At 36.5% G+C, this 24417-nt stretch overlaps 1 protein-coding gene across 2 annotated transcripts in view; it reads right to left on the reverse strand.

The window, feature by feature from the left end:
• The window catches only part of Cntn5 (contactin 5), a 1105069-nt gene that overhangs the window by 241249 nt on the left and 839403 nt on the right, over window positions 1–24417 (reverse strand). For both annotated transcript variants that reach the window (XM_074066853.1, XM_074066854.1), the window contains 3 exons: window positions 18538–18674; window positions 16660–16789; window positions 14622–14772 (listed from right to left, as the gene is read on the reverse strand). In XM_074066853.1, the coding sequence (XP_073922954.1) occupies window positions 14622–14772; window positions 16660–16789; window positions 18538–18674 (418 nt within the window). The remainder of the gene's footprint in view (window positions 1–14621; window positions 14773–16659; window positions 16790–18537; window positions 18675–24417) is intronic.

Genomic DNA, 24417 nt, shown 5'->3' on the forward strand with positions numbered 1-24417 from the left:
AGATTTCTAAAAAAAAAATAAATAAATAGCTGTTGTACTTTATCAAAATTCATTGAGATGATGTAATGATTTTTCCTGCTTAATCTTTATTGTGGTCAATTATATTCTTGATTTTTTTCCTATGTTAAACTAACTTGGTTACCTATATGACGCCTACCTTGACTATATAATATCCTTTTTAGATTTACCAGTGTTCTCTTCCTAAGAGTTTTGTTTACAACTTTTATGTTTGTGTCTATAGAGTGGCTTTTATTTGTACTTCTCACAGTCTTCTTGTCATGTTTAATTAAGGAAATTTCCCCTCCTTCCTGCATTGTGAAGTAGTTATGGAATCTCATTTGTTCTTATTTTGTTTAAATAACTTCCTAGGAAAGCATCTAGACTTTGAGATTTTGGGTGGTGTGTGAAGGATTTTAGCTATCAATTTAAGAATTAGTGAGTTATTTGGGTTTTCCACTTCTTCATGAGGCAATTTGAGAAAGTTTTATTTGCTAATTTTATGTAAGCATTAAAATTTGTTGACATTCAGTTATTCATCATATCCTATTTCCTTATTTTGAAAGTGGAAAAGCATTTAACTATATTATCTTAGAAGTGATAAAATTCACACTAGCAAAAAAATAATGGACAAATGAAAATCTTCCTCTCTACTCATTCAACAAATTAAAATTCATTGCCTACACATGTTTTTGTCCTCTTTTCATAGTTTTGTTTGTCCTTTCTTATAAGTCTTGAAGTACTTTTTGTGTACTTTGTTTTTTGAAATGACACTTTAACGGGTTTCATTGTGACATGTTCATACACATATATATCTTGATTTCTTTTAATTTATGTGCAGCAAGCATGTATGCTTATGTGTCCAGTTTTTCTCTTAATATTTTTCCTTTTCTTTATTTTTGAACACTCTTATTAGTATATAATAGTTTCACAGGGGTTTGGTTGTGATTTTTCCATGTACGTGTACAATGTATCCCAGTTTGGATCATCCTTCCATTATTCTCCCTCTTCCCCCTCCCCTTATTAAAATGGCTTTGACAGGTTTCAATGTTCCATAGTCATACATGAGTAAAAAGGACCTCAAGCAGATTCACCCTGCTTTACCCTATTCATATACCCCACCCCGGGCTATTACTGTCCCCTCAACATGACTCAATTACATCCCTGCCCTTCACTGTTTAAGAGTGTGTTCATTGTTCAGTGGGGCTTCACCTTGATATTTTACCTGTAAATATATTGTACTTTAATGAGCATAACTTCCCCTATTGCTCTTCCTTACCCCTTCCCCCACCCTGTATTGTTCAACAGTTTTCAATGCTTTTCATTGTGTCTTGTTTCTGCACAGATGTGATTTATTTCAATATTATTTAGTCTTTGTAATTCGCTTCTTCTTTCCCTCCTCCCCTAGTCTCCTCTAACAGTATGGTACTGGCAGAAAAATAGACATGAAGACCAATGGAACAGGATAAAAGACCCAGACACAAATCCACACAGCTACGGCCACCTGATTTTATACCAAATCATATGATTCAACAAATGTTGCTGGGAAAACTGGATATCTACATGTAAAAGAGTGAAACTAGATCCATGTCTTTTACCATCTACAAATACCAAAGTGAAGTGGATCACAGACCTTAATATAAAGCCTGAAACCTTGAAAATACTGCAGGAAAGAGTAGGAATACACTGGAACATGGCGGCATAGGCAATGACTCCCTAAATAGAAATCCAATGAATCAGCAATTATGAGAAAGGATTGACATACGGGACTACGTGAAACTAAAAAGCTTCTGCACAGCAAAGGAAATGGTCAGCAGACAGAAGAGGAAGCCCACAGATGGGGGAAACTACTTTAATACTTTCATGTCTTCCCTCACTTTCTTGATCACTAAGAGATGCTAATTTTGTTGGTTCTTTGAAAGAACTGGTATTTGATTTTTTTTTCCATCCTCCAACTGTACTTGATATTTGCTTGTGATTTAATTTTTGTTTGTATTATTTTCTTGAGTGTACTTTCTTTTAGTTGAATTTCACATTTTCCTACTTTCTTAAAATAGATGCTCAGTTCATACATTTTTAACTTTCCTCTTTTGTAATACAGCTATTTAAGCCATAAATTTTTGTCTAAAGTTTGAAATATAAGGGAGACACGTTAAATTCCTATACTATGATGATGGATTCACTTTCCTATAGAACTGACAATAATTTTTGAGGCAATGGTATAAGAATAAACATTTTGTATTATGCTTGCTTGGTCAACTGAAGCTTTTGTTACATAGTGACCATCATCCTGTTTGTTCTGTTCTATTTTTATATTGATGTAGCTAAGAAAGTCTTCTGAGGGTTAGCTCAACTTTCATTTGTCTATTTCCTTGACTTTAAACCAAGTGCTTGCAAACAGATGACTGTAGATGTTTAATTTCTAATTGATATTAATAGTGACTTCTAATACGTTTGCATTTACTTTCATTAAGTCATTTCATGCTTTCTAGTTTTCCCTCATGTTCTACTGTTGGGACTTAAGAATCAACACCACAAAGCATGGTACTGTGATCCACGGAGTGCTGTGAACTGAAGGCCATTGGGAGGGTCTCAGAAACAGTTTCTCTCTAACCTATTCCTGTTCTGCTTCCCTTTTTACCCCAAAGCAGGCCGTGGAAATAAGAGTTCTTCTTCCTCAAGGGAGATTACAAAACCTAGAATCTATGCTGGGCATGCTGGTGGCTCACAACTGTCATCCTAGCTACTTGGGAGGCTGAGAGTTAGAGGATCATAGTCTAAGGCTAGACCTAGCAAATAATTACTGAGACCCCCCTCTCCAAAATAACTACAGCAAAATGGGCAGGAGGTGAGCTCCAGCGGTAAAACACCTGCTTTGCAAGTGAGTTCAAACCCAAGTCCCAACCCCTCCCCACAAAAATACTAGAACCCTTCGACCCAATGTCAGCCATAAAACCTAGAAATTCTACTCTAACTTTCCTCTACCGGCTTTTCTGTTTAGGACCTGTCCATAAAAACTTCTCTGACCTACTTGTCTGAGACTAGACCTTAAGATCCTCATTCTAGAAGGGGTCCAGCCTTGTACCTGGGAGGAAGGACTGCTTCACAGAGAGGCCTGGCTGGCTTCCCGTCAGTCCCTCACCATTACATCATCCTCCTGTGCAATCACATTTCCACATTGCTGACCCCCTTCACTGATTCTGAGCAGAGAAATGAGCAGTGTCCCTGGATCTTTGGGTCTTCATAAATGAAGACACATAAGCCTTTGATTAAATAAAGTGTTTTTGCTTTTTTCTCATTAGTTTGTCTCTTATTGTAGGGGTGTTGGATGTGACCCAGGTGAAAACAGGTATAGCACCTTTCTGTCCCCTATCTCTCTGTCTCTCTGTCTGTCTGTCTATCTGTCTATCCATCATCTGTCTGTTGTCTGTCTGTCTGTCTGTCTATCATCTATTTTTTATATATATTTTTAGTGCACTACTCCACCACTTGATCCATGCTCACAGCCCCTCATTCTTTTAGCTACTTTGCAGATAGGCTCTCACATTTTTTTGCCCAGGGCTGGCTTTGGACTACTAACCTCCTACCTAGGACTCCTGCATAGCTGTGATTACAAGCATGTACCACCACACTCAGATAACTGGATGAACTGAGGTCTCACTAACTTTTTCTCTGGGCTGGCCGTGAACCTAGATCTTCCCAATCTCTACCGCTTGAGTAGCTAGGATTATAAGAATGTGTCAACATGTTTGGCCTAAAAAGTACTATTGTCTTATATGACTTATTTTTGCAGCCTTTACCTTCAAACTGATACTTTCATTGCACTTCATTCTGTGTTGTGTCTCAGTTAGGACTACCTCAACTAAATTATTCAAGTTTCCAGGCCACAAAGACTACTTAATAGTTAGTAAATAATAAATGATAATTTTTTTTCTGATTTGTGCTTATAAAACCTAAGTGCAGAGTGCCCATGCTCTATACATCAGCACTAGAACAAGATACTTGAGCCATGCTCCTAGCCACATTTTTGCTTTTTAGTTAATTTTCAGTTAGGGTCTTGCTTTTTTTCCTGGGGCTGGCCTCAGATCCCATCCTCCTACCTATGCCTCCCTCATAGTGGGATTACAGGTGTGCACTACCATGCCCAGTTTCAAAATGCCTTCTTAAGTCCTTCTGAGTTTGTCCTCAGAGATTTAATTTTTCCATCTTATTTCCCAGTTCTGCACATTATCTAAACCTTGACCAAGTAATAGTATTAACTTTACACAAAACTGTTCTGGAGTTATGATTATGCTTTTGCAAATGCTGAACTATCTTCCTAAAATACACTCTGTACATGTCATAATCTTATTTAAGAACCATTTCAAATGGCAGTTTATCCAAGAAGTTTTTCCTCATTTTCCATCCAGATTTTATTTTTTCCTCTCTGAACTCTCAAAGTTTTTGTGTAGTAGAGGAGATGGAGAACTGGTTTTGGCTTAAAACAGAATTGGACTCTCTTTCTGACACTGCTACTTGCTATGCATATGAGTTTATGTAATCGCTCTGTGACTTGATTAGTTTATTTAAAATAAGAATAATTATATTTCCTTCAAATATTATGTTATTATGACTATAATAAAGTATTGCACATATAAAATGCCCAGTGCTCAGTAAAGGTGGCTATTTTTATTATTGTCAGAATTGGGACAGTTAGTTTATCCTGTGTCACGAATTTTCACATCAGTTTTATTGTCCATGAGTACCTCTTTGGGGTAAGGGACTTTAGCTTATCTTGACATGAACTGGCACAGGGTCTTACCTTCAGTCTATGCAAAATCAAGTATTGTTTTCAGTGAAATAAATCAACTTGAATATAGCTGTTCAGACCATATGACTACGACAGGAGGGCAAGAGAAATTGATCTACCATTTTCAATTGGAATGATGAAGGAACAAAATTAGCTCAGCATCCTTGAGATGGAACTAAGAACAGTCATTACCTTAAAATGTATGTATGTGTATAAATTTGCATGCATATATACACATATGCCATTCTTTTCATAAATAACTATACTAGAGCAAAGAGAAGTATGCAAGCTGTGGATGAAGTTCCTTCAGGTTAGCTTGTATGGCAATGACCTGCAGGCTGTTCATTCTACTCAAGGCTGACATCGTGTCTAGACTCTAGTTTGTATTCACCCCACTAAATTCCCATTATGAATCAACCACAGTTAAATTACATCACAACTTATGCAAAAACTAAAAAGAAGTGCTATGGAACTCTCAGAGGAAGCTAAAAAAAATCTCCGCTGTAAAAGACTTTTCTAAACACCCTCAGAACCTTCTCACTATTTTATATTCACAGGAAAGTCGCTTGGGGAGGTAGTGGGATCAGTCAGAAGCATGTACCGAGACGCTTGAATTCCCAAGTATTTTAGTTGTTGTTTGTGCTAAGGACAAATTAAGCTGGAACTTGTAGTCTGGGGGGCTTTTGGAAAAGAAGAGCCTTTAAGCAATTAATGGCTTGTTCAAGTGGTGCCTGTGAGGCGAGCACAGCCGGGCAACGTGTGCAGCCACTTAGAGTAACGGGGTAGATGAACCATGGTTAGAAGTAGAATTTATGAACTGTTTGCTAAACTGGTAATTAGCTAGAGATACAAAGCCACCAAGTAGAGATGCTCACAGTACAACAGAGACCGAGTTATTATGTTGTCATTTGCAGCTTCAATTAACCAGTTCCATAGTGTTAGCCCCCTTTGGGAGTTGACGCCTGTTTTGTTATATTTAACAATTAAGGGGAAGTGGAAAAAAGAGACAAAAGAACAGGAAAAAACAAACTTGTAAAGATCTTTGAGGAGGAAACTAGGTTTTCTGTGACCTCAAATTTGAGAAATACTGGGAAAAGGCATTTAAGGCTTGCTAATTTGCATGTCTTCTGGTCTTCTGCACTTTAATCTAGGTAATTAATTTGAATATTTCTGACCGCGGTTGTGAACATTAACATTGCAAGCAGAATTGTTTGAAATTGTGAGAACGCCTTTTCCCTTCCTTCTTCTAATTCAACTATTTGACAAAGTGAGCATTGTTGTTTAATAAATTTGTATTAATTTGGATTATATAGTCACAGAGGAAGCCACACTTAGAAACCCTGAATATCCCTTAAGCCACTATAGGTCAACAATGGGAAAAATACTGATGCAGAGTTAGACGCGCCATGATAAAGCCATCTGTAGAGTTAACTTGCTTAGGATATTTGATCTGTCAGTCATTGTCTCAGTGACAACACAGAGCCATAAATATTTCTCACAATTGGAACAACAATCAAAACCAAAGGGGTCTTGTTTACCATAAAGTAGAGAAATGGAAAAATAATGGCAAGATGAAATTTTGGCCACTGTGTCTCTCAGGTTGCAGTTTGGCTTCATGACCTCTGTTGGAAAGAAAATTAGTTTCAAAATGTGCTATGATCTCACTCATGCACAGTATAAAACAGTTGGTCTTATAGAAATGGAGAGTCCACAAATGGTGGTTACCAGAGGTTGGGGAAAATAGGAGGGATGTAGGGGGAGGAGAGGTTCATCAATTGTACTAAGCTACAATGAGATAGGACCTAACAGGTGGTCTGCAGTACTACTCACAGTATGGCTGTAGATGTTGGTAACACACTGTATATATTTTAAAGCTACAAGAAAGTATTTGATCGTTTGCAATACAAAGACATAACAAATGTTTCATATATTTAACTTGACTTAAACATTTTCTTTTGCACGGGACTGGGGTTTGAACTCAGGGCTTTATGCTTACAAAGCAGGTATTCTACTTCTTGATCCACACATCTAGTCCATTTTGCTCTGGTTATTTTGGAAATGGACTTGCGAACTCTTTGCTCTGGTTGGCCTTGAACTGTGGTCCTCCGTATCTCAGCCTCACAAGTCACTAGTATTATAAGTGTGAGCCACTGATGCCTGGCTTTAACTTAAACATTTCATAATGTGTAATGTATCAAAATATTTCAAGGTACCCCATAAATGTACAACTGTTCTGTTTCTGTATCAATTAAAAATAAACTTAAATTAAGAAATAAAATAAGGAAAATTATAATAAGCCAAGAACAAATTTTGTTATTTCTAGAACAAATCATTGAGTTTCCAATACAGTCTCAGTAAAGAAATTAAAAACTCATCCACATTTTAGTTTTTTGGGTTTGCTTGAGATTCTTTTTAACATTAAAAAACAAATGTGTTGTTAAGAAGCTCACTTTAAGATTTACTAGTCAGAGCAAACCTATGGCTTTAAAAGGAGACAAAGCCAATTACCTTTCAATCAAATCTGATATGTGGTTTATATAAATAGGAGGCATAATTGATGAGTCATCCAGAGACCAGGTTTCCTGTTTTGATTTTGTCCTTGTTTTCTCAGTTAAAATTTCCACAAAAAAACCACTTTTAAGTTATAGTCCCTGTGAATAGCAGCAATCAGGTTCCTTTGAAGCATGCTACTCAGAAATTGCATAATTACTTTCTCAAGATAGAATCTAGTTGCCTGGTTATAACTAGTTGCAAAAGACCTTGGAGCGTGTGCTCTCCAGCTATGTCATATAAAAACTAAAGCACAAGACATTCTGTTATTTAAATAAAGAAAAAAGTTGCAATAAATAAGAGCTTTATTTGGAGGGTCTTCTGAACATTTATGAGGGTTGTATGGTTGTGTGTCTGTGTGTCTGTGTCTGTGTCTGTGTGTATGAAAATTGGCTATTAAATTAGTCATGCAGTTTTTGAGCATAGACTGGGGAACTGAAACTTTATTAGAAACATAGACATTAGGAGGGCTCCCATCACAATCCTCCATGTAGACAGAAATGAAGTCTCTTTGCTAAGCCATTTGACTGTTAGGATTATAGATTCTTCAACTGGCACTAGACTTGATTTTGCTCAGCTTTGTCATGGATGACTTTGAACAATCACTTAATCCCTTTGGTTTTAAATTTCAAAATATGTATATATCAAGAGATGACAATAACTGGCTTGGGTTATAAATTGGTACATAGTGAGAACAAGTTAAAAGCTGACTTAAATCACTTATCTAACTTCCTACTATCTACAGTTTCTGTATTAAATTTGCTTGCACATTTCCAGTGGTGAGAAGCCCCGCAAAGATAATCCTTTCCTTTGAATAGGATTTCAAATGTCATTGACAATGACTACAATGCTACAAAGGAGAGGGGTGGAAAGAGGAGAGAGCAAGTAAATTTTGCAAGGTGAGAAAAGCCAAGGTTTGTTTTAGGGACCGGTGGCTTTCCAGTGTAGTTTGAAGATAAAATACTTTTGAGGACATTTATTGGGGTTGGATGGAGGAGAGAGGGACAAAGACAGTGGAATAATCAGTCAGGCTTGTGTAAACTCCAGTTGGTAGCTACCCTGAATATTTTATTTACTCCATTTCTGATATTCAGAACTGTTGGATACATACTTACAAATAGTAGATATAGCATACGAAATTGAAACACTACATATTTTCAATGGATAAAAATGTCAATTTTGTGTTGTTCAATCTAATATTTTTGTTACATGGATTATTGAATACATGGGGAAAATATGAAGAACCTAAATATCAACAAAAAATTTAGACCAGGAGTTTCAACAGAATGACGCAGTAAAAGCTCTGCTCTGGGAGGGAGTATGTGCAGAAATGAAAAGTTTAAGTAGTAATGTTTGCTAATTGAGATGTCTTACATTGGCCATAAAACCAAACAACAGCAAAAAAAAAAAAAAAAATCCCTACAACTTAAGAAAAAATGGCTACTTGTGTGTTTAAATTAGGTTGAAAATCTCTGTTCACTTTAGGTCTACTTGGTTGGCTTGGTGATTGGAGGAATGGTGGGTATTTTCAAAAATCAAGAATTTTCTCTCCTTAAAAACCTAGAGAAATAGTGCAAGAGGACAGTTGATAATGCCTTTCACTTAACTTCCTAGCAAACCTTAGTGATCTGAATGATTTGAATTGTATGATTAGAAACATAAACCACTTTAACTTTCTCAAGTAAGTTACGATTAGTTATCCCTATTCTGCCTCTTCACCACTGCCAATCGACACTACTATTTATTTATTAATCACTTCAAATCACGGGACTGTGTTGTTTCTCACCCATGATTGGATTCATAATTCCCAAAGTAGTTCTGGGTTAGTGCCAAGGAACTGGAGTAAGGTGTCTCACCCTGCCACCTTCAAGAGTGGGCTTCCCTGGAGTAGTGTGGTCCGAGCCAGGATGTGAAGGGCAGCCCAGTTTGTGAATTTACTAGACAGGAGCATAAAGTAGAGAGTGGTGGCAGATCTCTTCTGCTGGTTTCTTATGAATTTATTATGGTACCAGGAATCTAGGATTGAACAAGTCATTAGTCATTTCTTAATTTAGTCCATTTCCACTTGAAAAGATGGTTTCTCCTACAGGTTCAGAATTTCTTTATAGCATAATTTCCAATGCCGGTATGACTTTCTATTTGTGTGTGTGTGTGTGTGTGTGTGTGTGTACCAGCATTTTGAAGGGAAAGAAGGTAAAGTAAGTCAGTTAAATTTGACTGAATCCATGAATTCTGCATCCTAACCCTACAATAATAAGTGTGAGCCATTTTCTCCCATTCCCTTGGGCTCAGTGGATATATGGAACAGCAGAATGCCGTCTCTGAGTGAGTGAGAAGCTGTATGCTGTAAGCAGTTCATGAGCATTAAATCTTATGCAGTCAGATAGAAACTTTCTTTTAAATAATGTCATTTTTGATAATTTCATTTCCTTTGAAAACAGATTTTAATTTAAAAAGGATGCTAAATGATATATTCTTTATATGAATGCTCATTTTCCCTCATTATAAAACTTCTTAGACAATGAAAATAAACAAGATACCTAGGGTCTATATTGTTTTATGTTCTTAATATGTAATAGACACTGTCACTGAGGAAACAACAAAACAGTTTGTTCATTAGCAAACACAGCATGTCGGTGGAAACCAAGGGGTGGAAACAAGACCCTAATTAGACCCATGAATTCCTCCTCTTCCTGAGAAAGAATAAGGAGACCAGGCTTTCCCCTCCGTAACGGTGTCCTTTAGGGCTTTTAGGAAGAATATATTTCCTGTTTGTCTCTTTGTCGGTGTGTGAGTTTGATCATTGTTACCTAATAAACACAACATGAATTCCCTCTAGAAGTCAACTAATGGGTACTTCAAGTGCAATTCTCTATGTGTGTTAAATGAGTAAGTTGAAAACTCTGCATTTTGAAACTCCTTTGGTAAGCTGGGGGACTATTACAAGAGATTTTGGATAAGATTTTGCATAGATTACAGTTCCATAAAAGAAGAAAATATTCTCTAATACTGCCTCATTTTTGTGGTTTCAGTATTTCTCAGGTACCGATTCGAATTATACTCCATCTCTATAACTGATACCTTTCTCAATCTAGAAATGAAAACTGGTGCTTGGATCACTTTAAAATTTCAAGAGCTGTGAGGAATTTTTAAATATTTTTATATCATATATTCTGTGATGTTCAGTAACAGTTTATATATGTGCCAATGGAAAGGAAACAATATAAAATAGACTGTCTTTACCCCAAACTATGCATCCTTTCTTTTAGCCATGATTGCCCTCAAAAAGTACAGAAGTTGAACATGCAATAATGAAACTAATGTGTGTGCACTGCTGGAGTGTGTCTGCATGATTATTTTTTAACAAAAGCTAATGGCCAAGTAATGGAAATAATGAGCTGGAGTGAAAATCCAATATGAGTTTGATGAGCAGAACATTCTGAATAAAGTATACTAGAGGAAAAAATCCCTATGGAACATTTTACTCCCTACTAGTCCAGAAGTTTATTAGTTTTAATATGAAAGTGGACATGATTGATAAAGGAACCTGAGTAAGTGTGTGTGCTGGTGATCATCAGAAAGGATGGGAAAAACCTGGAGTTCGCTTAAAGAAAAATAAAGATTCTTTAAAAGACTTTATCTGTTTTAAAATTAATTCCCTCTGGATAGCAATTTATTTGCACATAGTCTAAATAGCTGATGATGGAATAAAGGAATATTTGGCCTGTTCTGCAAGTCCAAAGATATCAAACTATGGGAGAAGGTAAAGGAGATAAGGGTGGCAGTGTCAGGAATACATGACAAGAAATGGAGGTTTGGGGACAGAGATTAATAAAGAACAAATTCATCACAGAGGTGACCTCAAAAGTCTCCTTTAGTTCTAGAGAAAAACATAAGTAACTTTTCCTATAATTAAAGGAGAAAAAAAAAAGGGGAATGGAAATAATTTCCACACTATTGCTAACAGATATTGATGATAGTATTCAAAGACTCAAAGGTTCAAATGGTACCTGCATTTTTATACCACCGCCACCATACTGATCATCACCATCATATTCAAGATTCCAAGTAACAGCTTCAGAATGCTGGTAGATACCATGCACCAGTCAGGGGGTTCACGAACAAGCTGTATTCAATTCTCACAGCCCAGTGAAGCTTCAATAAGGAAAACAGTTGGTGTATTGCGTATACCACATAATTTACATTGTATGTGGTACAACTGAGTCTGTTTATACACTCTGGGTTACACTGCTATCCACAGTGCTAAAGTGCTTTGCAAATTATAAACACTCTAGACTTAACATACTTACAATCACTATTAGCAATAAGGTAATTGAGGCAGTTCATATTGATTACTTTGTGATATAAATGATGCCTGTGATATACACAACTCATTGGCTCTGATATAATTCATTTTTCTTGCCCATTTTTGGTGTATCATTTAGGGCCAAATGTAAGCTGACAACTTACCTGCCAATCAGATTTCTCCTAAAAGCCATTTGTGTTCTACTTGTTACTTATCAAATTTTAAACTTTAGGAATATTGATTTATGTATTTCCACGGCAAAACAGACAAATAAGGAAAAGGTTGTGTTTGGAAGTCACCTTCCCAAAGTAAACGCAAACAAATTCTAGAGGATTCAGTGAAAATATGGCAGAAAAGGGTAAACCCATTGGTTAGTCAGCACTCTGCTGAGAAAGTAAATGCTTGACTGTAACCCTCAGCTGTTATAACTTATGGTTTAGAGCTAAATTTTAGTTGACTCTAGATTCAAATTAGCTTTTGTGAGTCTCTGATATACTTTCAAATGTTTAGGCATCATTTTATCCCATAATTCAATTTTTTTGATATCATTTTTATGCCAGTACTCTGATACAATTTTACACTTTGAAAAGTTACTGATGTATTTATCCAATTTGAATGTTTCTTTTGTAATATGTTCTCATGCTAACTAATTTTCCCCAACATAGTATTTATTCTTACATATAGGAATCTTCCCTTTGGTGGGAGAAGATTTCCAATCATTTCTTTGAAATGAATTCAAAATAACTAGGAAAATTGTTATTGAAGGACAAGACTAATTCCTTATTATTTTTTTCTCCAGTTGTAGGTTGGATGAGTGGGGAATAGGTCATGTAAGGATTGGTATTCATGCTTATATTCCAGTAAAAATTACCTCATTTTGAATCTGAAGTACATGTGAAATATACATGACATAAGCTGTTTGTTAGGTTCACAGTTTTCTACAATATCACTCTTCATAATTAAGTTTATATTTACAACTATTATCAAATGGTTGGTATACTTTATAACAGAGATGTGATGATCTAGAATTTCCATAAGGAAATAAGTAGCCACTGTAACTGAGATCCTTTTTAAAGGAATGATAAATATATACTTTGAAAATTTATATTCAGGTTATATTCTTCATGAAACCTGGGACTGCTTGGCAGTATTGAAAATGGTAATTTGTTTTATGTGCCTGTCAATTTTAAAGACAAAAACAGACTATATCCTTGGGCATTGTTTGCAAAGCCACTTTCTAGATCGAAACACATGGATTGGGTTAAAGAGAATACCAAGAAAGTGTGGCCCAAACTTGCTTTCACTTTAGAAAATAATAGCATAGTTTTACTTCTCACTCTCCTTCCTGAACAACAGAAGTGTTGTGTCTTGGTCAGTACCTATCTCTCAGCAACCCAAGTGCCTGGCAATGAACAGAGAGAGGAGCAGAAAGCTGGGAAATTCACAAGCTGCATTCTTCAAGTTATAGAAAACACCAAGTCTAGTCTAGTAATAGAAAACTCCTAATTCTCCTAATGGCTGTTAACACCATTTCTTGGGTAAAAGAGATGACACCTAGATTTTTAAACTCACAGTGTGATATTTTTGAACAGCTGACCATTCTTATGGTGAATTGCAATAAATATAACAAGGCTTGCATGCCACTCCAAACATATCACAACTTCTACTTTCTAGTACAATGGCTTACGGTAGTATTGATATACATTATATATTGATAACTTTGCAAAAACAATTTTAATACATTCAGAAAAATGATAACCTAGCAATGTAAGTTATTTGGATTTACTACACAACAAACACAATTTTCTTGTGCTATAATAAGGTTTATGCAACTTTATGAGTATGTCCCTCCCCCGTTCAATCACACACAGCACTAATCCAGAATCTGTGATTGATCCTACAACTAAGAAAGAGAAATTGTCTTTCAAGACAACATGCATATTGTGACCCACCCCAATCTCATGTGGTCCAATCTTTCCAGGCATCACAGACCCTTGGGCTGGAACTGAACCCAATCATTCCACAAACGATTTCAAGTGAGACAGAAAAAATAAATCAGTTTATCTCCCATTTGATGGTTAAATACCATTTTAAGACTATATCTCAAATTTCTCAAAATATTCCAAAATTGTTTGAAAGATTTTCAAATGTCGCCAAATGTTGACTTAAATTATCTTAAATGTAATATTACTCACCTCTGGATAAACTTAAAACAAGTTAAATCCCTTATCCTATAAGATCAAAGGAAAAACAAAACTAAAACAATAGCGTTCAATGTTATTTTCACATGGGGGCATATTGCTTTTACCAAGTATCATTGCCATTTGTAACCTCACTGTAATAATGATTGGTAGAGGTGGAAACTTTTAAAATTGGCACACAAAGATTGCCCTGGAATGGTTTGATTCTCATCACCTGTCTCCATTTGTACTGCTGAGATATCCTTTAGCTTTTACTTGCTAAAGACAAATGTTCACATGTCAAATCTACATCTGCACACTTCAGATTTGCCTGTGGCAATCCGTGTAATTCTCTTCTAGTTTGCATCTGCATGATTTAAAACAAACAAGCACAGACATCACACGGCACCAGTTCCACCATAAAGCAGTTATCTAGATTATCCAAAATATGTTTGTCCATGTTAATATTAACATCAGATAAAGACATAACCCTTAGAAATGAATCAGTTAAATTTTGGATCCCCAAATATTGAGGTCCAAAGTAAAAAGCAAAAATAACTAGCTTAATGAAAGTATTTGCTTTCTTCATAGTCTAGTGAAATTCTTACTTGATAGCAATAGCCCAGGGAGGTGTAGAAGTCTGACTGTATTGAACTATAACTTTCTTAAAATCACTACATAGATAAAATATCTCACAATGATGGCAGTTCTATTGTATACTATGTATGTGTCATCTATGACATCCAAAAAAGTTGATATTAAAAGATTGAAATATAAATATATAAAATAGACTTCTAACCTTTTGTTCTCTCTTACTGCTTTGTCCCCCTTCCTCCAAGAGATGGCTGGTTTTGGAGAGCCTTGGGGTTTGCAGTCTATGATGACTTCTCGATCTTTGGTAACAATTATGGTTTTCTTCAGCTGATTCATTGCAAATGTGGGAGCTGAAGCTATTAAAAAGAAAATGTTAGTTCTACCAGAAGCAATGACAATAATCACTAATGGATGATTCACCCAGATTTTACAGCTTCATCCTCTGGGATCCTTTTTCATAAAATCTCATAAAAATATACGGCATCAGCACATAATTTAACTTATTATTAATTAATAGATATCTTACTGGGTCTCCTTCTACTGGAAGATAATTGGTTCTATAATGTGGGGTCCACTGATTAAGGTGTTTCACAAACTAACATGCTTTTGTTATGACTATCAACTTCAGTTATGGAAACTTGGGCAAAAGGCCAAGGAGCCAACTAAGGAAGTCTTTGGGGATTTCTTTGGAAAGATGAAGGTCATTATGAATAAGACATTTCTGGTGCTTCCATTTTCTAACTTATTTAATTTAGTCCACATTTTATTTTAGTATTATTTAAATTTTAATGTAGTTTTGAAAAGAAACAGATTTTTAAGAAATAACATTATTTCAATCACTGTTTGAATTTTTATTTTATTTGTTACAATTATTCATCTAAGTCAGATCACTTACTAATATTGCTTTTTACCAGATATCAATATATTTGGACTCTAATAGTCACGTCTGCACATCTATAGTATCTGAATTATTGACTTACACCAATTCATGAGTCTTTCAGGAGTATTTGATGTTCATATTTAAGCACCATTATCCATGACATAACATTAAAAAGTGGTATATATTGCAATGAAGATATATTAAGACACAAGGAAATTTTGAGAAGATTTCAGGTAACATTTTAGATGCTTACTAGAATTGAATTCATAAAAGATAATTTTGAAATATGTCTTGCAAATAAGAGTTTGAGAGTTTTTCTGGGAAAATAGTGAACTAATTGAGGGCTGAATCAGCTTTTTAATTCCTGGATGTTGTAGTGTGGGTTAACAAAAAAAGTCCATTAATATTTGATCTATGATGTAGGAAACTACAATGGAATCCTGGATCTACTGGGTTTGTATTTTTTATAATGGGGAGAAGTTTCAATTGCACAGATTCATAATTCAATAAATGGATTTATGGTGTAGAATATGCTAATGGAAGTTTCCCCTTTTCCTGAGCTCTTTGGTGTTTTTGTAAATGTTATGTTTTAGGAAGTTAGGAGTGTAGTAATAGCATTTTTGGGCTTCTGCTCACTTGGGGAGACAGTTTAGATCAATCCAGTATCTATGTTTTTATTATAACCATACCAGAACCAAAGTTTAGAGGAAGCAGTCAGAGTAGGAAAAAGTAAAATCATTCAGTGCCCCAATGATGATTATTCTGGGTCTCTGTTCCACTCGATCCACTCTTTCCTGTAATAGTACCTGGGTTCAACTCATCAAAAGTGTAGCCTTTTTTGTGTGCCATTCCTGGCCTCATAAGGCCTTCCTTTTAATTGAGAGGATGATGATAGCTGAAGCCTTGTGGGAAGAGGGAAATTCATCCTGGAGGAGTCCTGCCTTGTAAGAACCACATACCTAGTGGTAGATAGGAGCTGCTTAGGAAAAAATTAAGCATTTCTATGGGAGTAGGGACAGGCCTCTACTTTTACATTCTGATTGCCTGCATCCTAAAGGCATTCTTCTTTGAAAATTAACATATATATCACTTATCTGATCTTCAATGCTATAGCAAAGGCATTGTCTGAACCATTAAGATTAAAACTAGAGTTAGAACCAGTGAACAGAACAAGCATGAGTCAAATTGCATACAAAGTAAAATTGTCTTCTAAAGCTTATAAAAATATCAGCACAACACAGTATTTGTTTTCAAGACATAAAATAGGTTTTTAGAATCACGTCATAAAACTTCAAGATGGTAAGAATTAGAGCATGGAGAGAACAAGTCTTCTTTCCCGTCTATTTACTTGAAAATTGCATACCTAGAATCTTCAGCTCAGCACTAGCATAAATGGCTCCATATTTATTTTCAGCCAAACACTGATACATTCCAGCATCTGATTGATTCACATTGTGGATCGTCAATACTCCATTAACCATGTCAACCCTACTCTGTAATAGAAAGGAAAATTAGCTCTAGAAGATAAACTCAGATTTTGTGCATATAAGAAAAGAAGGCCTCCAGTTAATACAGTTACGCAGTACCTGGCAAATTTACTATTTTGTTACGTCTCTAGTAAATTATAACTATGCTATAAGGATAGCATGATTATATTTTCCTGGAGCTGCTCCACTTTCAGTTTTGGTTTTAATCCGAGCTCCCTTTGAGTAGTGGACAGACTGAACTCTTGAAAAACACATAGCAGATGATGTTTACACTGGGGTTACTTTAACAAGGCAGAAAAAGGGGTTCCATGGAAGAAAGGATGAGGGCTTGTGGAGTTGAGAAGGAGGTTGACAATAGCCCAGGTCATAACAATAATCCCTTTACTCTACCAATATCACCAGGAGTTTGTCTTTCCTCTCATTTCCAAACAAACTAATACAAGTGGGAACTTGTATTATGCCCATCAGTTGATTAGGAATAAAATGACTGATCAGAAAATATAAACTTCATTAAAAGAAGAAACTTAATATAAAAGACAAAAGATAGGACATGTCAAATTGAGGTAAATCGAGGACAAAGGGTACATTTCAAAAACCATTTTACTTTTAAAATGTTATTAAACAAACAGGTGTGTTTTCTACTCAACACCAAGTAAGTAATTAAAAAAAAATCTTAGTGGGCAGTGTTTTGATTATTTATCAACAGAGATACCAAGTAATTTGACAACATATCCAAAATAAACCCATTCATTTAGCAAACATATAATCTGCCACTGGGATTTTTGCTACTTGGAAGCTGAGGATAGAAAATATGACTGACATACCCTCTTCTACAGGGGTATCCCTAGGAGAATTAGAAAGAGCGAGCCTGTGAATCAATGAAAAGCTTTCTTTCATAGCTTCATATTCTTTTCTGTTTGTATCTGGCTTTTCGTGCAATTGTGTTTTATTTTTAGGCTTATCTGGCTTTAGTATAAGGGAATGTTGGATGAAACTACGGGGATGGACTGAACCAATTTCTTCATTTTGAAAGGGAACAAACTGAGGCCCAGAGAGGCAGATGACAAACATCCCTTCCCCATGATAATGGCAGACCTGGCTGGGCAGGACTTGTACTCAGATCTCAACTTTATACACTTCTCTGTTTTGTGGATAAACAGTGAGCTATTCCTCCTCTGTTCACCTTGCTGCAAAGGACACAATCAAGGAAGAGAGCTGCTAAAATTATCATCAGTAGTCTGTAATTAAATTGTAATGAATTTAAATCCAGTACACAACAAGCCATCTAAAAAACATGCCATAAATTTAGTGGAGACATTCATTAAGTCTGTGAGTAGGAGGATGTCACAGAAAGAACCTGTCCAGGGCACAGGACTCCTGGATCCTACTCCAGTCATCTCTCTTACTGGTCCTGTTATCACAGGCAAGTCCTCTACTTCAAGAGATTAAGTCCATTGTCGACAGTGTTGCAACTAGCTGGACGTCAACTAAAGGTCAGGTAGAAATGGCAAGAAGTATATGATGACGACTGATATTGCTAAGAATCTACAGGTTTGAAAAACTTGCATACAATTATGCAAAGAGGTAATACGCAATTAAAATAAAAAGATGCTGCTTGTGTATTTGTTATGTTTATCAGTGCGAATGCATGAGAAGGCAGCAGGAAATGGATTTCAGTAAGATTACAGAAGCCTGCTGTCTTGTGCACACCCGGATGAGATTGCACCGGAGAGGTTAAGGATTGTCAACAGTACCTGTGGCATGAGGGGAACTCCGTTCTTCAGCCAGCGGTAAGTGGGTCGGGGCTTCCCAGTAGCCTTGCATTCCCAACGGAGTGGGCTCCCGCTGTCCAGCTGCGTGTCATTCAGTTTCTCTACCCAGTGTGGGTAGGCTGCAAGCAGAGATGCGTGAGAGAAGAGTGAGTTCATTTTGCAAACACTTTCACAAGTTCAAAATTCCCATGGAACACTTCACGGCCGCTTTAACTTTGCTTTTCATGTTCGCAATGCACAAAGCTGTAGCTATGTGGAAGAAGAATGGGAACGGCACTGCTTCATACACAACTCTATTTCCTGACCAGCAATGGGGCCCTGAGATAATTTGGTAACTTTTAAAACATGTTTTAACCTCTGTGAAGTATATATTTTAAAAATAAAACACGTTAAAGAAAGTAGTTTGCTTCTCTGAGGCACCAGCGCTTGGTTAGCAGCAGTCAGGTAACGGCTCTCTTTTGAAAATTTGGGCAGCATTGACCCTTGCAGAAATATCTGGCAGGTCCCATTGTTGAAGAACTGCTCTGATTTCTCTTTTCCCGTAGAACCCAAATGGTTTTGGAGAAATAAGTTGTGAATTCAAATCTTAGTGAAAAACTTTTAATTTACTTAATTCTTCCAATAAAATTTTGCAGTTTCCAAAACTGTAACCGAGATACTATTTCTTTACTGAGAACATTTCTGTTTGTACAGCATCTGCGAGATAGATGCTAAAGTATCTTTCCTCAATTAGCTAAATTTTAAGACAATAATATTGAATAAAAGTGTTTATTTGTCCATATATGGCCCTCATAGAAAGCAGATGAAGCAACAAACACGAGAAAATATGTAACGTGAATGCCTTTTCTTTGTAGCAACAATTTTGGCAAAAGTAAATTATAAAATATTTAACTTTCTCTCTCCTGGTAAAGACTTTGATTACTCAGTCACTCATATGTTCATTCATCTCATGATGTGCTGTCTATTTTGGTCTGAGAGGGTTGGGTAAACAAAACCAGTTACATCCTACACTTAAAAAGTTTGTGGTATGAGAGACAAGGTCTAATGTCAATGCTAGGGAAGGGATTTTGTAAGCAAGGTAGTTGGAGGAATCCGCACATGAATATCAGAATAGTAGATCTGATACCAAAGCCAGATCTGCCTTTTTTAGAAGGGAAGAGAAAGAGCAAGAGAAAAAGAATTTCCATTTATTAAATGCTAACCATAGACACTATATGCCCTCACTGTGAAATAAATTCTCAGTCAATCCCTGTAACATCCATCCTGAAAACAAACATTCCCCATTTTATGAACGTGTGGCTCAGAAAGGTTCAGGAAATTTATCCAAGCTGAGAGGTTGTCTCCAAGTGGGGCTTTGGTTTCAGTAGCTCACTGGTTTTCTAGCCAATAGTGGTGTCTCTATGAAGCCCTCGGCTGGCCTAGCGTGATGGAGCTTTCTAGACCAGGATTACACTCTGCGATGTGAGTTATGAATTAGAAGCCATCATTCAAAACCTTTAGCATGGTGAGTTTCAGATACTGACCCTGAGTTTTGTGCTTGCATTCCAAATTCAGCCCCTTTGAAATGTCATGTCATCTGTTCTAAAAATACTGATAGGAGTGGTGAGACACAAGAGCAATAGTAAGGCCTATTTCATGCATGAGCTTTCTGTAGGCTCCTGTCCTACATGGTCACACTGTTTTAAACCACGCATGATCCCGTAACCCACGGGCAGTTTGCCAGGCACACACTGCATCTTCTTTAAACTATTCACTCCATGTGGAATGTTCTGATTCTCTTCTTTTTATGCTTCACTTCTGCCTATAACTCAAGGGTTTAGTATGAATTAAATGGGGAATATTCATCATAAACCCACAGGGGAGTTGTGTGTACCTTCTCTGGACACCGATAGTCCTTATTCTCTTGGAAAATTATCAAGTTAGTAGCTAGTGACCCCTCTTCTGTACTGACTTAAATTGTTACTGAAATTCTTAGTTGATTGTAGTTTGATACCCACCCAGATTAGTGAGCTCACTGGGAGTGGTGTAGACTCAACTTTGTATTTCCTTACATACAACAGTGTCCCTCATGGAGTAGATAATTGCAACATACTGGCTAGCTATCGTCAATAACAGGTCTTATAATGGACCACAGCTAATGTTGGGAGATGAAAAATTGAAAATATATGAAAAAGTTACAAAATGAACAATTAAGAAGGAAAGAAATAATAAAACATTAAAACAATAGGTAATTGGTAATTGGTAAAAATGAAAAATTGCAATAATGTTCCTTTAAGCACATTTTGGTTTACTGTATAAAATGGTATAAAGCCCTGATTCCAAAATGAATGTGTCATGGGAATCAAATGAGATGTCAATGCCATTACAATGAGTGAGTTCCCCATTCTTCTTCAAATGTTTTTGGATACTACTGTAGCTGCAGTGCTTACGATGAGAACACGAATATATGTATACACATGCCACAGTGTCTGTTGCTGTCAGCCCAAAATCTAGTGGGTGAGATGGAATTGAAATATTATTTGAATTCACTCTATCAACAATTCCACAAATAAAAATACCCTGATAGACTGTTGTCCAAATTAAAAAAAACCTGTCAATTTATCAATTTTTGACATATAAAAAGCAGATGTGGTTTCAGATCTTGTTTTGAACTCTGAATATCCTGGTTCATAAGTCTTTGAATTGGGCTGTGTGGTAGCATAGGACCTATGAGCTATGTTTCTATCTAGATCACAAAATCCCAAAACCAACTCTGAAGCAGTGCAATGAGGTGATGTCACATGACTGCTTCTAGAGGGCCACATGCAACAAGTATGTAAATGCTTCTTGCTAGCTAATAAACTTAACACAAAAGTTGTCCAGCAAGCCCAAATGCACACACAGGCACAAAATAAAAATGAAATGTGAGTATCAGATAATGTAAACTGAAGTTAAGCATCATACTGTAAGAATAAATTTGACATCATTGTATAACATTGTATAACTTATTTGTATTTATAAGTTGTTATCCTTCATGACACACCTGGAAAATGTAGTTCTGTTACAATGGGTTTATTTTTAAGTGAAAAACAAAATGATTTACAATGTAGAATCAGAAACAAAGAAGATTCCAGTTAAAAGTTTTCCTTGGCGTAAGATGCAGGTAATCCTGGAGCAATGGCTCTAGCTTTTGAATAATAATCTGGGTTAAAATGTACCAAGACGTGCTCTACATTGTGGGGAAACTTAGACCTTCCTAAAAAAGAAAAATCCCAGATGGGGGCTCATGTAAAGTAAACCTGGTGCTTTTAAAAATCTAGCCTTTTCCAGGCCACCTCTTTTAGGCTGTGGGAAACTGGAGAGACATATGGCACGTTAAGTTTAGTGGCTGCTAAAGTCTTGCCAGGTGCACTGTGTATCGATAACTACTTACGTAATGCACTTGAGCTTCAAATCAGTGTCTGGGTTACATTTGGTAAAACACGGAGCAGATGTGCATGAAGAACAGGCTTGCTTATCACCTCTTGTCACCGGAAATTCTGAAAGTCTCTATTGAGAAATGCTAACTATTACCGGCCTCCAGCGTTCTTTACTCTAAGTACCGAGGAGCCACGCATTTCATCCACATAGATCGATGTTCCCAGTGTGACTCTTAGCGGTGGCCAGTGGGAGGCAACGTGGGATGTTAGAAGGATTATACAGTTGGGGGTGAAAATAGGTTCACGTCCCAATGCTCAGACGCTCTTGCTCTAGTATGTGATGGGAAATGAGTTCCTTAACTTTAATGGGTCCCCTTTGTAAGCTGTGAATGGTAATTCCTATTTCAATGGGCTACTATGATGATTGAACATAATAAATACTGGTCAATTTTCACTAGGAATCCATTGCCCAGGCATTAACTTCAACTTCATTTTATCAAGTGTGACAATATGTTTGCCACCATTTTCATACCAGTAGAAATCAGTGCAAGACGTGTTCTGCAAAGAAATGGGACTAAAACATTATGTATCAAATTTTAAAACAAGAAAGTATAATTTTATATCATTTCCTATAGTAAATCTGTATGTATTTTCATAGCAAAAACATCTTTAAAAATTCTATCTAAAAGATAAATAGAATTGTGAAAAAAGAAAAACAGATAATGAGAATTACTGGCAAGGATTAAGCCTTAAATAATTTTTCTCTAACATTAATAAAATACAGTGGGCCAGGTGTGGTAGTGCGTGCCTATTAAGAACTGCTACTCAGGAGGTGGAGAAGGTGGGGCCTGTGGCGGGAGACCAGCTGGGGAAGAAAGTTAGCGAGACCCCATCTCAACAAACAAGCCAGGCATAGTGGTACACAGCTGCTGGAGGTGTGGGTAGTAGAAACACAATGCAAGGCAGGCCCTGGACAGAAAGAATGAGAGCCTATCTGAAAAAATAACTGAAGCAAAAAGGGCTGGGAGAGTGGCTCAATGCAAGGCCTGAGTACTCACATACTCAAGCTCCAGTGCTGCCCAAAATAGCTAAAAAAAGCACATAAAGTATAATAAGGAGGAATTATATGCTCTCCATGTGGTGCTTTAGACCAGGTCGGTCACGTGTCATTGAGAGGTGACATCCTACAGTTGGTGTGAAGGTGGGGGCTGAATTCTAGCTTCCAATGTTAGTTGGATTCTTGTCCTACTGCTGCGCTCTACCACAAAGCCACATCCCCAGCGTGCACTGCTCATTTTTAGTGGAACCTGGTGTAAAAAGTTCATTAATATTTCGAGGGATAGTTTCTTCCTCTGTCAAAAGGGAGCGCTAATAGCTAAGGCCTGGTGAGGCTGGCGTGTGTGAGGTCTGAGAGGGGACAGCAGGTCTGGGATGTAAGTTCTTGGCAGCTGTTTGTGCTTCTCGTTAAGTCTTTAGTCTCCCCTGCCAGTCACCACACTTTACAGTGAACCCTGTAAAATGACATGCACACTTAAGCATTAGTGTTTATGTACTATAAAGTTATACCTCATAAAAATTACCCACTGTTTTCTGAATGTAATGCTTAGTTCTAGAAAGAAATAAGGGAAAAAGAACAACAGTCTGTTTTGAATGCACTTGCAATGAAACTGCAGGCATTGAACCTATAAACATTTGTGAAGATGCTTTTCAGAGATTTCATGACAATAAGGAAATTTACCAAAGGTAAAGTTGCATTCCTTTATTGGATATTTAGAACTTACTTGTCTTTTAAGCATCCTGGTTACAGCTATATTTTTAATACTACATCTAGTCAAATAGGAAACACAAACTATCAAGAGGGCATAGTGACAATGCCTTTACAGAATGACAAATTACTGCTTGTGGGCACATGTTATATAAACTCATAGATCAAATGTCTTTATAGAATAACATTTTTCCGAGATAGAACAACTCTAATTGTGACAGCTCTTTATAGTATAGAGTCATTTACGGGATTATGTTTGGCCTACATCCCTCCCTTCCCCTGCTTGCTCCCCTGCCCTCCTCCTCTCACTCTCTCTTCTTCCTCTCTTCCACTCTCCCTCCTTTCTTCCCCATTCCTCCTTCCCCCTTTCCCCCCACCTTCCTCTCTTGCACCTTTGCTTTGTCCCTTACTTCCTTACTTCTTTCTTCACTTCTTTGAGTCTTCCTCATTTTTTTCCTTTTTAAATGAAAACTGTAGCAAGCAAGATAATTTAATTTATATTGGAATAACATTTTGTGTGACTCATTAAAACCATGCTCTTGTGGTCAATTATCAGAAATCAGAGGAAACAGAAACCCCAAATACCTACACTAACAAAATATATTCACTAGAACTATTCAGTTTATTCTAAAGTTCAAATTATTTTCAATGTTGTACATTTCTAATTTTTGTTCACTTCTTTTTTGAATATTTTTTAAA

This window comes from Castor canadensis, chromosome 2, assembly GCF_047511655.1.
Source record: "Castor canadensis chromosome 2, mCasCan1.hap1v2, whole genome shotgun sequence".
NCBI lineage: Eukaryota > Metazoa > Chordata > Mammalia > Rodentia > Castoridae > Castor > Castor canadensis.